The sequence below is a fragment of the Trichomycterus rosablanca genome, chromosome 6, assembly GCF_030014385.1.
Source record: "Trichomycterus rosablanca isolate fTriRos1 chromosome 6, fTriRos1.hap1, whole genome shotgun sequence".
NCBI classification, from domain to species: domain Eukaryota; kingdom Metazoa; phylum Chordata; class Actinopteri; order Siluriformes; family Trichomycteridae; genus Trichomycterus; species Trichomycterus rosablanca.
In genome coordinates this window covers 46901316-46913722 of record NC_085993.1, presented here as the reverse complement: position 1 = coordinate 46913722, position 12407 = coordinate 46901316, and the positions used below count along the sequence as shown (strand labels likewise).

Genomic DNA, 12407 nt, shown 5'->3' with positions numbered 1-12407 from the left:
TTAAGTGTACAATAAATATCTAAAGCGTACAATACAAAAAAGTTGAAAGTAGAAAGACCTGCTGAACATGAATATTTTAGCTAATTTAAGGCAGCGAGAGTAAAGAAGAAAACACACTAGTTTCTGGTCAGATTTGAATACTCTTAATTAATTCAATTATTTGCATTTACATTAACATTAGTAAGTACACCTACCCTACAGAGGGTATACTATTACTTATGATAACCCATTTGTTTGCCCTTACTGATCAGATGATGTTTATGTGGTGGAACATCTCAGAACTGCAGGTAAAGTAACATGGTTATGACATGATTGAAATAACGTTCTCTGCCCTTATTTACAAAGGCATTTAACAATCACAACAACATGACAGCACCTGCTATACTTATACATCACAAATGTTATTACCATTTTAGTGTCCTTGCAGTGCTGAGAATTGGCCACCACCCAGGTCACCCAGCATCTGGTCAGCTGGGGTCCTATGTGGTCCTTTATTTCTCATTTCCTTTTGGGATTAGCAGAGGAACAGGACTGTTTTGTTACTGCAGTAATATAACTAAACAATATTGAGTCTAGCATCTTATAGTGAATCTGAAAATGAAGTTAAGTAATATTATCTCTTTAGCTACTATTATGTCTTTGGCTATATATCTTGTTTATAGTACATTCAATAATATAGTCAACTTCATATCTTGTTCACACCACTGCCCATATTCTGTAAGTAATGTAAATCGTAGATACCATTTATCCTGCACTTGCTGCTTATTGCACTTCTGGTTAGATGCTAAACTGTATTTAGTTGCCTTGTACTTGTACATGTGTAATGACAATAAAGTCGAATCTAATCTAATCTTATGCCTTCAAAATGTGGAAATGAATAATGGAAACTATAAAAAGAAATCTAAGTGCTTCTAAATTCTCATTAGGAAATGTCAGTTAAAGGAAATTGTGAAAGTCAAGGTAAGGTCTGTAAAAGAACACTGAGATAAAGCTGCTCAAATGCTGGTCAGAAGAAAAAAGTAAATTCCTCATTTTACATTGGGGCGGTTATGACACAACAGTGATGTTGTACTGTTCTTCTGTAATTTTGTATATTGTTGTAAAGGTGTAACATAATAATAATGTGATGGCAATAAAAGCTTAACTGGTTGATAATGTCCAAATGTAATGAGCTTTAAAATTTTATTTAGAAAGTATAATAATAATAACATCCATTACAAAGTGTGTTTTAGGTATTTGAACTATTATTGATAGTTTATCTATAAACTAGTATTAATGCCAAAATGCTTAACACAATAGATTTTATTATCAACTGGGAGATGATGGTCATAAAGTGATGACTTTTTACTATGTGTATTGTGTTTTGGTGATTACCATGTGTGCCAAGAAGCAAGGACAAGACGGTAGCTATTTAAATGAACATTAACAAAATTAATATAAGGTTAGGGTTGCTTACCAAAAGTGCAAAACACCACAAATAGGGTACATTTTAAATAGTCATATACAGAAAAATACAGAAGATGATAGATAGATAGATAGATAGATAGATAGATAGATAGATAGATAGATAGATAGATAGATAGATAGATAGATAGATAGATAGATAGATAGATAGATGATAGATGGATGGATGGATGGATGGATGGATGGATGGATGGATGGATAGATAAGTATTAAGTAAATAAAAGACTCAGTTAAAAATTATTAATTAAATAGGCTCAAAGTGGGTAAGAAATATTAAGTAGTTATTGCAGTACAATGTTGGTAGGTAATAAATATATAAGCAATATATAATATAATAGAAAATTACAAAAGTGTCTTGGGCATTAAATGTCCAGAGATGTGCAATGACAAACAGAGTGACAGATCATGCTTCATGTCTTGATAGTCCTGGTATTAACTCAGTGAGCAATGATGTCCCGGCACAGTGGGGATGAGTTATACAGTGCGATCGCTGTTGGTACAAACGATGTCCTGTATCGTTCCTTCTTTCAGCGGAGCTGGATGAGTCTGTTACTGAAGGTGCTACGCTGTCTGACTAGGAGGTCATGGAGGGGGTGTGATGGATTGTCCAGTATGGAAATGAGTTTGTTTAAAGACCTCCTTTTGACCACCACCTTGAAACCTTCCAGTGAGCAGCCCAAGACTGAGCCAGCCTTCCTGATCAGTTAAAAATCAGCTAAAAATCCTTAAATTTGGGTAAAGGAAATAACAGCTAAATATCTAAAGTGTAACTAGCTATTACAGGTATGATTTATTTATTAGATGCTACAATTTGATTAAATAAACAAAAAGGTTTAAAATGTTGAACCGATACAGCAAAACCCCAGTACACCCAATACAGCACATTCCAACATAAACTGGCAGCAAATCAGCTAAACTCATAATAGCAGCAAGTAGGAAGCTGACTGTTAACACTGCGGTTTGTTTTAGCCTGCAATCAGACCATTTCCTGTACATTTTTAGGGGCTCTCATTTTAAACAAAGTGTTTTTTTTTCTCTCTCTCCTGATCATTAGTAATCCTTAACATAAAGATTTTTCTAATGATTTTATATATTCTTAGAATATGAAAATTATATTATAAAAATGAGACATAAAAACATATGAGGGCTTTTCAAATAATTTCTGCACTTTTTTTAACCCTATTTATTAAGAATTTCAAAAGCATATTACATCACTTCACTGTCACTTCCGATGCATTTTTCCCAGCGTCGTACCAACTGTTTAATGCGGGTAGCCACTGATGCAGCGCTGCTTTCACATCATCATCACCACATGAAAATCTTCTTCCCCTTACAGCTTCTTTGAGCATTCAAAAAGGTGGAATTCAGATGGCACTACATCCAGACTATAAACGCCTCCCGCCCTCCTCACGCCCAAACTTTAAAAAAAAACCTTATATATTATCAAGTCCTTATTTAAAAACTAAGCCTAAATGTTTCACCAGATCACTAATATACTTAACATTTAAAATGTGAACACAAAAAAACATACTTTCTAGCAATACAGAAAAAGGAAAGATTTTATTTAACCCTGTTTCAGTTTATAAAAATATAAACAAATAAATAAATAAAGATTAAGTAGAGTGCTAAATTTTAAAACATTAAAATGTGAAAATCTGAGCATCACTACTGCACCCATTAGCAAGGATTTACAATCACATTAAATGGCAGATGCTCTAGATCAGGGCTGCAAAATTTGGGGCCTGTGGGTCAAACTTGGCCCGCCATCTCTCTGGAGCTTATCCCAGCTTTTCAATGGGCACAAGGCACACAGTAACACCCTGGAAAGGACACCAGTCCATCGCAGGGCAGACAAACATACATACACACACACACACACACACACACACATTCACTTATAAGGCAATTTAGTGTCTCCAATTAACCTGACTGCATGTTTTTGGACTGTTATTGTTTTATTAACAATAGTGTTTTATTTAACAATAAAAACGTGATATATTTTAATTTAATGCAATATTAAAATAACATAACCTTTTAGTTTTGGCCCGTGGCACTTCACTGAGATTGATTTCTGGCCTTTGCTCTAGATGTTCTAATTCAGATAGACATACAGAAGTTAATGAAACAGGGCCACTCAGGTGGCGCAGTGGTAAAAACACACGCTGGAACCAGAGCTGAGATCTCGAATACATCGTATCGAATCTCAGCTCTGCCTGCCGGCTAAGGCTGAGTGGCCACACGAACAACGATTGGCCTGTTGTTCAGATATGGGCAGGACTAAGCCGGATGGGGTCTCTGGTGACTGGTGCAATTACGACCTCTGCTGGCTGATTGATGGCGCCTGCACAGAGTGTGTGTCTCTCCATACACAACGCTGAGCTGCACTGCACTCGTCAAAGTGTAGGTGATAAGATGCATACGGCATGCTGCCCACGTGTCGGAGGGGCTTAGCTTCGTCCTCAATCAGAGCAGGGATCGGCATTGGTGGAGAGGAAGCATGATCAGGCAATTGGACACGCTAAAAGGGAGAAAAAGCATAAACAAAACAATAAAAAGTTAATAAAAAAGTTACTGTTAGTTAGGTTAAACAATAGTGTGTTGGTCATGGCTACTAGACTGGCAGGCGCTCTAAAGATAGATGGCTGTGTGAAGGAGTAACAGCTAGATTGCTACACCAGCAACTTTTACTGTCTGGTCAAGGTGCCAACACAAGCAGAGAAAGAATACAAAAAAAACTGTACAAATCTTCCACTGGTTGGTAAAGCTAATGTGTGTTTTGTGCATCTGGCAGAGGCCACAAAAGGAATAGACAATGGAAATTACTTATTTGGGAGAAAAGGGGGACTATACAAAAAAACAATCTAATTTATTGCTTTTTCATTTTATTTTAGGAGACCATGGATCTGGGACTGCATATAATCTTTTACATCTGTGCTCTGGATGTTGTGGTTTGGGGATGCCCGTTGTCCTGCCAGTGCAAAAACAGTGAGATTTGGTGCAAAGGCTTTCAAATCCAGGATTTTCCATCCCCAATTCCTACAACAACAACAAAAATTGTACTTATACAAACTAATATTTCCTCACTGAAACCGGCCAATTTCGATGGATGTTCCGAGACTCTTACAACATTTATTGTCAAAGATACCAAAATAAATGAGGTGCAACCTCACACCTTCGACACAACACAGAAACTAAGTGAATTAGCTTTAACAGGAACTGAGCTGAAGTCTCTTCCAGAGAACCTGTTTCAGAATCTACTGTCACTTACGTCTTTGATACTGAGCAACAACAAACTAAATGAACTTCCATCGTCTCTGCTGACTCCTCTTCAAACACTGGTGACCTTAGATCTGAGTAAAAACGATCTGACTTCTATTCCAGATACAGCATTTCAAAGCCTGGTTCACCTGGAGAAGCTCATGTTGCAGAAAAATAAAATCCAAAAACTCAGTGATCAGATGTTCAGTGGACTAAGCAAACTCAAATTCTTATTTCTTCAGGAAAACAGAATAAATGTGATCCCGTCCACTACCTTTACGGACCTGGTTAACCTTGAAGCCTTGCATTTGCAGAACAATTTTATCACCCTCTTATCTGCAGAACTTTTCACACATCAGCAGAAGCTACAGAAGCTCTACCTCTCTAATAATCGATTATCTTCTCTTCCTGAAGGCATCTTTCTAAACCTCCCCAATCTGCAGCATATCTCACTTTATTACAACCAGCTGCAGAATCTGTCCACTAATACATTTGGGCCGATGCTCATCGGTGAGCTGTGGCTGTATGACAATATGTTAACACGGCTTGAAGAAAATGTGTTTAGTAATTTAACTCATGTAAGACTTCTGGTGCTCAGCAGAAACCAAATCTCACATGTTTCTCCTGGTGCATTTAATGGTTTGAATGAGATGGAAGAAATTTCTTTACATACTAACCACCTGATAAGTCTTGATGAAGGAGTCTTCAGAGGCCTTCCTAATTTGGTCAACATATCATTGAAAAACAACAAGATGCACAACCTTCCTGGGAAGCTCCTTGATGGGATCACCAACTTATATCAGCTGGAAATTCAAAATAACTCTTTATCATATTTACCACAAGAGCTTTTAGGTTCACTAGTCAGTGTCAGCAATGTGGTCATGTATGCAAATCCATGGAAGTGTAACCACAACATTGTACCACTTCGAGACTGGTTAAGGAAGTACCCTGATAAAGTAAAAATCACATCTCTTGTGTGCATCAGTCCTTCTCATTTGAGGGACATTGGTATAATAAATCTTTCTGACTATCTCTTTCAAACATCCACCACCAGTTCTGATCCCACCACCAATGCATGGGATGGTTCCATAGATCATGAAAAGTTTTTCACTGCTCCTTCAAAAACTATCAGCACAGCATTTGCAGTTAGATCCACTGCTCCTTCAAAAACTATCAGCACTGCATTTGCAGTTAGATCCACTGCTCCTTCAAAAACTATCAGCACTGCAGTTGCAGTTAGATCCACTGCTCCTTCAAAAACTATCAGCACTGCAGTTGCAGTTAGATTCACAGTACCTTCAAAGAAAGAAGACATTGCAAGTGGTTCCCAGAGCATGAGTCTAGTCATTATTGCTGTGATCTGTGCTGTACTTATTCTTATTGCCATCATATGTTTTGTCTGCTGGAGAAGAAGCAAGCAGGGCAGTCAAACACTGTATCATTCACCAAACACAAACTCTGTTATTTAAATAGGGCTTATAAAAAATCTGTTTTGGCACTTGTGTGGTCGTGACAAATGAGACCATGAATGCAAAGTAAAATAAGTATTGTTTTAATATGAAAAAGTCTATGCAGATTATGCCCTTTTTTTTTTTTTTTTACTTTTTTACTATGGTTGGAAGACTGGAAGATTGTAAATACTGTATGATTAATGAATATACTGTATGAAACAAATCAATTAAACCTCATAAAGCCAGCCCGATTTAATTTACCTTTAATTCACCTATCTTTTTTATTTACCACTTTCTACCCAATTAAAAACTAAGAGTAAAAATGAAATTATTAAGCTGTTTCAGCTAATAATACACAGCCATACCAGATTTCAAAATCACACTCATCTTAAAGTGTATTACCAGTTAAGTATATTTAACTTTGCTTAACCAGATATTATCATTCATTCATTCATTTTCTTATATGTTATCCAATTAGGTTTGCGGCGGGTGCTGGAGCCTATCCCAACTTTTCAATGGGTGCAAGGCACACAGTAACACCCTGGACGGGAAGCCAGTCCATCGCAGGGCAGACAAACATACACACACACACACACACACACCCATTCAACCTATAGTGCAATTCAGTGTCTCCAATTAACCTGACTGCATGTTTTTGGACTGTGGGAGGAAACCGGACCTCCCGGAGGAAACCCACGCAGACACGGGGAGAACATGCAAACTCCGCACAGAAACTCCAATCCAGGACCTTCTTGCTGTGAGGCGACAGTGCTACCCACTAAGCCACCGTGCCGCCCCAGATATTATCAGTTTTATTTTATTTTATTTTATTAGTATTTTTACTTACATCATTTAAAGAAATCACACAATAACAGGACAAAGATTACAACCACAAATTAGTCTGAAATGGTTGTGGGTTTAAAATATGAGACTGCTTTTACAGAATATGGGAGAGTTAAATTGTTCTAGCCAGTGGAAAATGGAGTATTTGGATTGTTTGTGTGCCAAATGATATCAGGAATATCACAGCATGTGTTCCAATAATGTGATTGTGATCTCCAATAATGGAAGCAGATATGGTTTTATTTATGCTGCGTTTTGGCCAATATAATTACTAACCTGATCTGATAAACTGAATGTCATCCTAAAAAAATGTGTTAACTGTTCAAGCAACTAATCTTCACTGGTGTAATAACAGAATGCTTCACGAATACTTGTGTCCAAAGTTTTTTTTACAGTGACGATTTAGATATAATTATATAATTCATTCATCCATTCATGTTTTACCACCACTTTATCCTAATCAAGGTCGCAGTGGGTCCGATTCATTGGGCGAAAGGCAATCAATGCGTCTACAGTTAGCCTGACTGCACGTCTTTGATCTTGTGGGAGGAAACCAGAGCAACCAGAGGAAACCCATGTCAACAGAGGGAGAACATACAGACTCCACACAGAAAAGACCGTGGTCGCCCAGACAGGAACCAAACTTTGTTAACACTTTTAAAAAACAAATTCCACAAATAAATGTCAACACAGTGTGTTAAAATATTGCTCATTTACATTAACCCTAGCTTGGCTTTGGTCAGTCTGATTTATTTTACTGTAATGATAGCTAATTTAACTTGTGATTAGTTTGATGTCACACATGATGGGTGTGTTTGAAAACCTAGTGAGCTCTCTACATAAACAGCATTTTACGTCATCCTAAGCGCGCTCTTGAGAAGTAGGCTGTTTGAAATCCTAGATGCCTTAATATGCTCACTACTAAGGTACCTTAAAATTTCAACGCTATTTTGACTCAAGAACGAGTGAGCATCCGATACTGCCTTAGCGGCGAAGGCAATCCCAGCATTCAGTGCAACACAACTTTTCTCACAAAAAAATAAAAAAATATGGCGGACTATGCGAAGAAAAGCACAGACTTATTTTCAAAAGTAAATAAATTATCATTGATTTTTAATTTGTATAAACTTGCACAAGTGTTTTTATTTGCAAGTTCGGGCTTGCCAGGGACAGTTTAACTGTTTTTGGTAAACGGAGGAAGATGTTATTCGACGTACTAGCGCGTTGTGCCACCTCATCCCATTGGTTTGAATGGCATGATGCTAACTGTGTTATCTTAGTAAGCGAAACCCAATGTTATTGCTGTATAAGTAGCGCGTTCGAATAACTTGCCTTATGAGTCGATGACTTATTAGAATCCTCTCTACTGAGGCAGCTGCCTATGTAGACAGTAAGACAGCAAGGCAGCTGACTACATTTTTGAATGCACATAATGTTTAATACTGATGTGAATAAATTTGATACTGTTATGAATTAATAAATTGAACCACTTGTAAATTTCAGTTTGTGCCTTTTTTTTTTTAGTTCATACTGTTAATTTACAACAAAAGAACACAGTGGGTCCGTGTACCTTCGGTCATTTGATATTCATTTCAAAAACCGTTACTGAAAAAGAAAACAAAGCAAAACAAATAAAACTGTTATTTGTCCTCTACCAAATATTGCCACTAGGTGTCAGTATTGTTTGACACAGGAGAGGTGTAAAAACAATTGCTTCTTATCGATGGTCTCTAGTATTGCAGCTTAACTTTTAACTAATCTGTGTCAGTGGGAACCTGAATGAGAAGAAAAAATATATTTACATATCACCTAAAATCCCCCCTTAAATAATTGTTTCACCCGTTCACCAAACTGAATTAGTAAGTCAGAATACTTATCTAAACATGCAGGTTTAATTTCAGTCAACTTATCTTAAGCCTTACCATAAAAATAACCAAAGAATTTGCAGGAACATAAATTTGGTTCATTTTACATAAATATTAAACACTTAGATGACATGAAAACAAGAATTGTAATGTAATGTTTGTGAACCATTGGCCACTTGTACTGGCCACTTGGAGTCAGTATTGTAGCACAAATCTTATTACATACATTCCGAGAAGTCTTTCTGGACCAAGAACCAGTGGCTCTCACAGGACATGTTTTTCATGATTAAAAAAATACATGTTTACATTTTTCTTAAAATCTAGAAAAGATACAAATGAAATAAAATAATTTTACATACAAGTTTTACCAAAAACTGTCCATTTAGTTTTTGGTGACAGTCTTACTTTGCAATCCGCAGATGTACAGCATCATGACATCACAAGATCACAACTTTTCTTAAGTGTCTCAAAAAGTTCCAAGAATACTTTTTGTTATTACAGTAGTTGATGTTGTTATATTATAACAACCTGTTTAGGTAGTGATAAGGTCGCAAAAGCTTTTTTTAGGTTGTCATATATTACACAAATTTATGAAGATACAAGGTGTAGTAGTTTTTGCTCCACTATGATTTTCCACAATTCATTTAGCTTTTTTTTTTCTGAATGTATAACAATTTTTTTGTAATTAGATTAGATTAGATTCAACTGTATAACGAAATGCAGTTTAGCATCTAACCAGAAGTGCAATAAGCTGCAAGTGCAGGATGTACAGTATCTACGGTATACATTATTTACAGGATATGGGCAGTGGTATGGACAACATATACAGTTGAATATATTATTTAATGTACTATAAACATGATATACAGATTAAGGTGCTATGAACATAATAGACGGATGTATACAGTATAGGTGGAAATTGTGATCATATTTTACCATGGTATGTACAAATGAGATATTATGCTTTGCAGAAAAAGGTTTGTATTTACTGCACTCGGCTACTTTATACACCTCGTTAGAAAGTAATACCTTTTGAATTTAAAAGTAATGTTTGTTTGTTTGTTTTTACACTACATTCATGACAGGAAACCTTAGTTACTCATTACACAATGTTCATCAGTTGACAAGTTTATATCGAACACAGTCATGGACAATTTATTACCTCCATTTCACCTCACTTGCATGTTTTTGGACTGTGGGAGGAAACCGGAGCACCCGGAGTAAACCCACGCAGACACGGGGAGAACATGCAAACTCCACACAGAAAGGACCCGGACCGCCCCACCTGGGGATTAAACCCAGGACCTTCTTGTTGTGAGGCGACAGTGCTACCCACTTAGTCACCGTATCAGTTTAAGTGTAAAAGCATTGAAAATTTACCTAGATAAAATGTGAAATTAAATACTTATTTATTAAATATTGAAATAAATATTTAATAAATATTTATTTATTAGATTTATTTTATTTATTGATTTATTTTTTTATTTTTTTCTGGGTTTTTTACCATCCTGCCATACCTAAATATCACCTACACTAATAGTGGTCTCAAAGCAAATGTATGAGATCATATCCACCTATAGTGCTAAGTGTTTTTGTAGCCATGGAGAAGGCTTTGCAAAGCATGCATAGTTCATTTAGCCTTGGCAGAAGAAAAAAAGGATCAAAAGTTATAAAGCTTCAGCTGCGAAAGACCACGTACATTTTGTGATGCAAATGACATGGACAAAGAGGCATTGAAGATTTAAAGCACAAATTGATTAATTGAATTATATCTGATATTTAGAGAGAAAGCTTGTAACAGTCTGGCAGCTGAGGCTTTAAGGTTTATTCTTTTCTATTATTTATTTTCTTTTTCTTTTAATGTTTAATACATATGAGCCATTTATGAATTATTTGCTATATAAACTCCTAGTTTTACATGATACTTTGTTTTAGATGGTCATTTGGAAATGTGGTACATTGGGGTGAAAAAGTAATTATTATTAATATATAAATAAATAAATCACTTAAGTACCTGCCTGCTTGATTACTTAATTAACCATTTTTTTGTTATTTACTGTTGCATGATTCTTTATGAAAGGTTAGCATCAGTGTGGATTAACTCTCACTGTCTTCATTAAAAAAATGAGATGGCGGAATTGTAGAATTGTGTTTAGTCAGTTTAGTTTAGAACAGATGTGTTGACATGTTTGTTAATTACTCTGGTACAAATAAAAACAAATTCTTCTATTGATTGTGTAGCTGCCTTTTTTATTCATCATGAACTTCATTACATTTTAGGAAGTTGTGGTGGAGAGTTTGTGATTCAAACCACTTTAATCAGACCACTGACACTAATAAACCTTAAACACAAACCTTGCTCTGGCTCGGCACTTATTCTGCAGATTTCAGATCTTAGTCAGTAAAGGTCATCTTTATCTGGCATGAATTGAAGGCTTGAAGGTTCTCCTGGCTGCCGGTGCATGAGGGCATGCAGCTATTATTTTTCCTCAGGGTAAAGATAAGATCAGGAGATGTGTGCTCTGCACTATTAAAACAAAGCATTACATTACACAAGGTGGGGAAAAAAGAAAAAAAAAAACACTTATTTAAAACACACATACATCAGTGCTGCAAAAAAGTAAGTGCCTCCTCGGATACTTATTTACCAGGTTTACCAAAATTAATTGATAAGTTAAATCTAATCTAATTAAAGATGTTATGTATTTCAAACAGTCCTGAATAATATTCATCTCACTCATTCCATCTCACTCACATAGTTGTTACAATGGAAGCCAAACAGTTAATGTCTAAAATTGTATTCAGGAAAAACCTAAGACAGAAATAAATCCTCTGGTTACAGTCATGTCTGATGCTTTAAGTCTCCAATGTGAACATGAACACCACTACTGTTTTGTTTAGTGAACATTATTACAAATTGTATTAATACAATCAGTATCATTAATAATGAATCAGTCAGGATAAACGAGTAATTTGTAACCAAGATTTTAGCCATTTATATTGATTTGTTGATATTAAAATGTGAATCATTATTCCAGAGCAAAACATCTTTTAGCTACATTTTTAGTATTGGTGTTTAAAAACAACTTGTAAAATAACATTGGCACTAAAATAAACCTATAATTTGTATAATTTGTATAATTATTATTATTATTATTATTATTATTATTATTATTATTATTAATTTTTGTTATTACTGTTGTTTTTTATTTTTATTAGTATTATTAATTATTAATATTATTGTTATTATTGTTATTTTTATTATTAGTAGTAGTAGTAGTAGCAGTATTAGTATTATTATTAGTATTATTAGTATTAGTAGTAGTATAGTATTATTGTTATTATTATTGTTGTTGTTGTTTTGTTGTTATTGTTATTTTTATTAGTAGTATTATTATTATTGTTATTATTATTATTATTATTGTTTTATTTCATTTTCATCAGCCGCTTTTTTATCCTGGTCAGGGTCGCAGCTGGACGGTGTGCAGCTTGCTGATAGCACAGCTGAGATTTAAACCTGGAATTT

At 35.3% G+C, this 12407-nt stretch overlaps 1 protein-coding gene across 1 annotated transcript; it reads left to right on the top strand.

The window, feature by feature from the left end:
* Positions 1-4361: 4361 nt before the first annotated feature.
* Positions 4362-6288, top strand: LOC134317349 (leucine-rich repeat-containing protein 15-like). Its single transcript, XM_062998162.1, has one exon. The coding sequence runs from the start codon at positions 4362-4364 to the stop codon at positions 6189-6191; it is 1830 nt and encodes a 609-aa protein (XP_062854232.1). The 3' UTR covers positions 6192-6288.
* The last annotated feature ends 6119 nt before the right edge of the window (positions 6289-12407 follow it).

Excerpts from the sequence above, each read along its gene's own strand:
- LOC134317349 (XM_062998162.1), top strand. The coding sequence starts at position 4,362 with ATGGATCTGGGACTGCATATAATCTTTTACATCTGTGCTCTGGATGTT.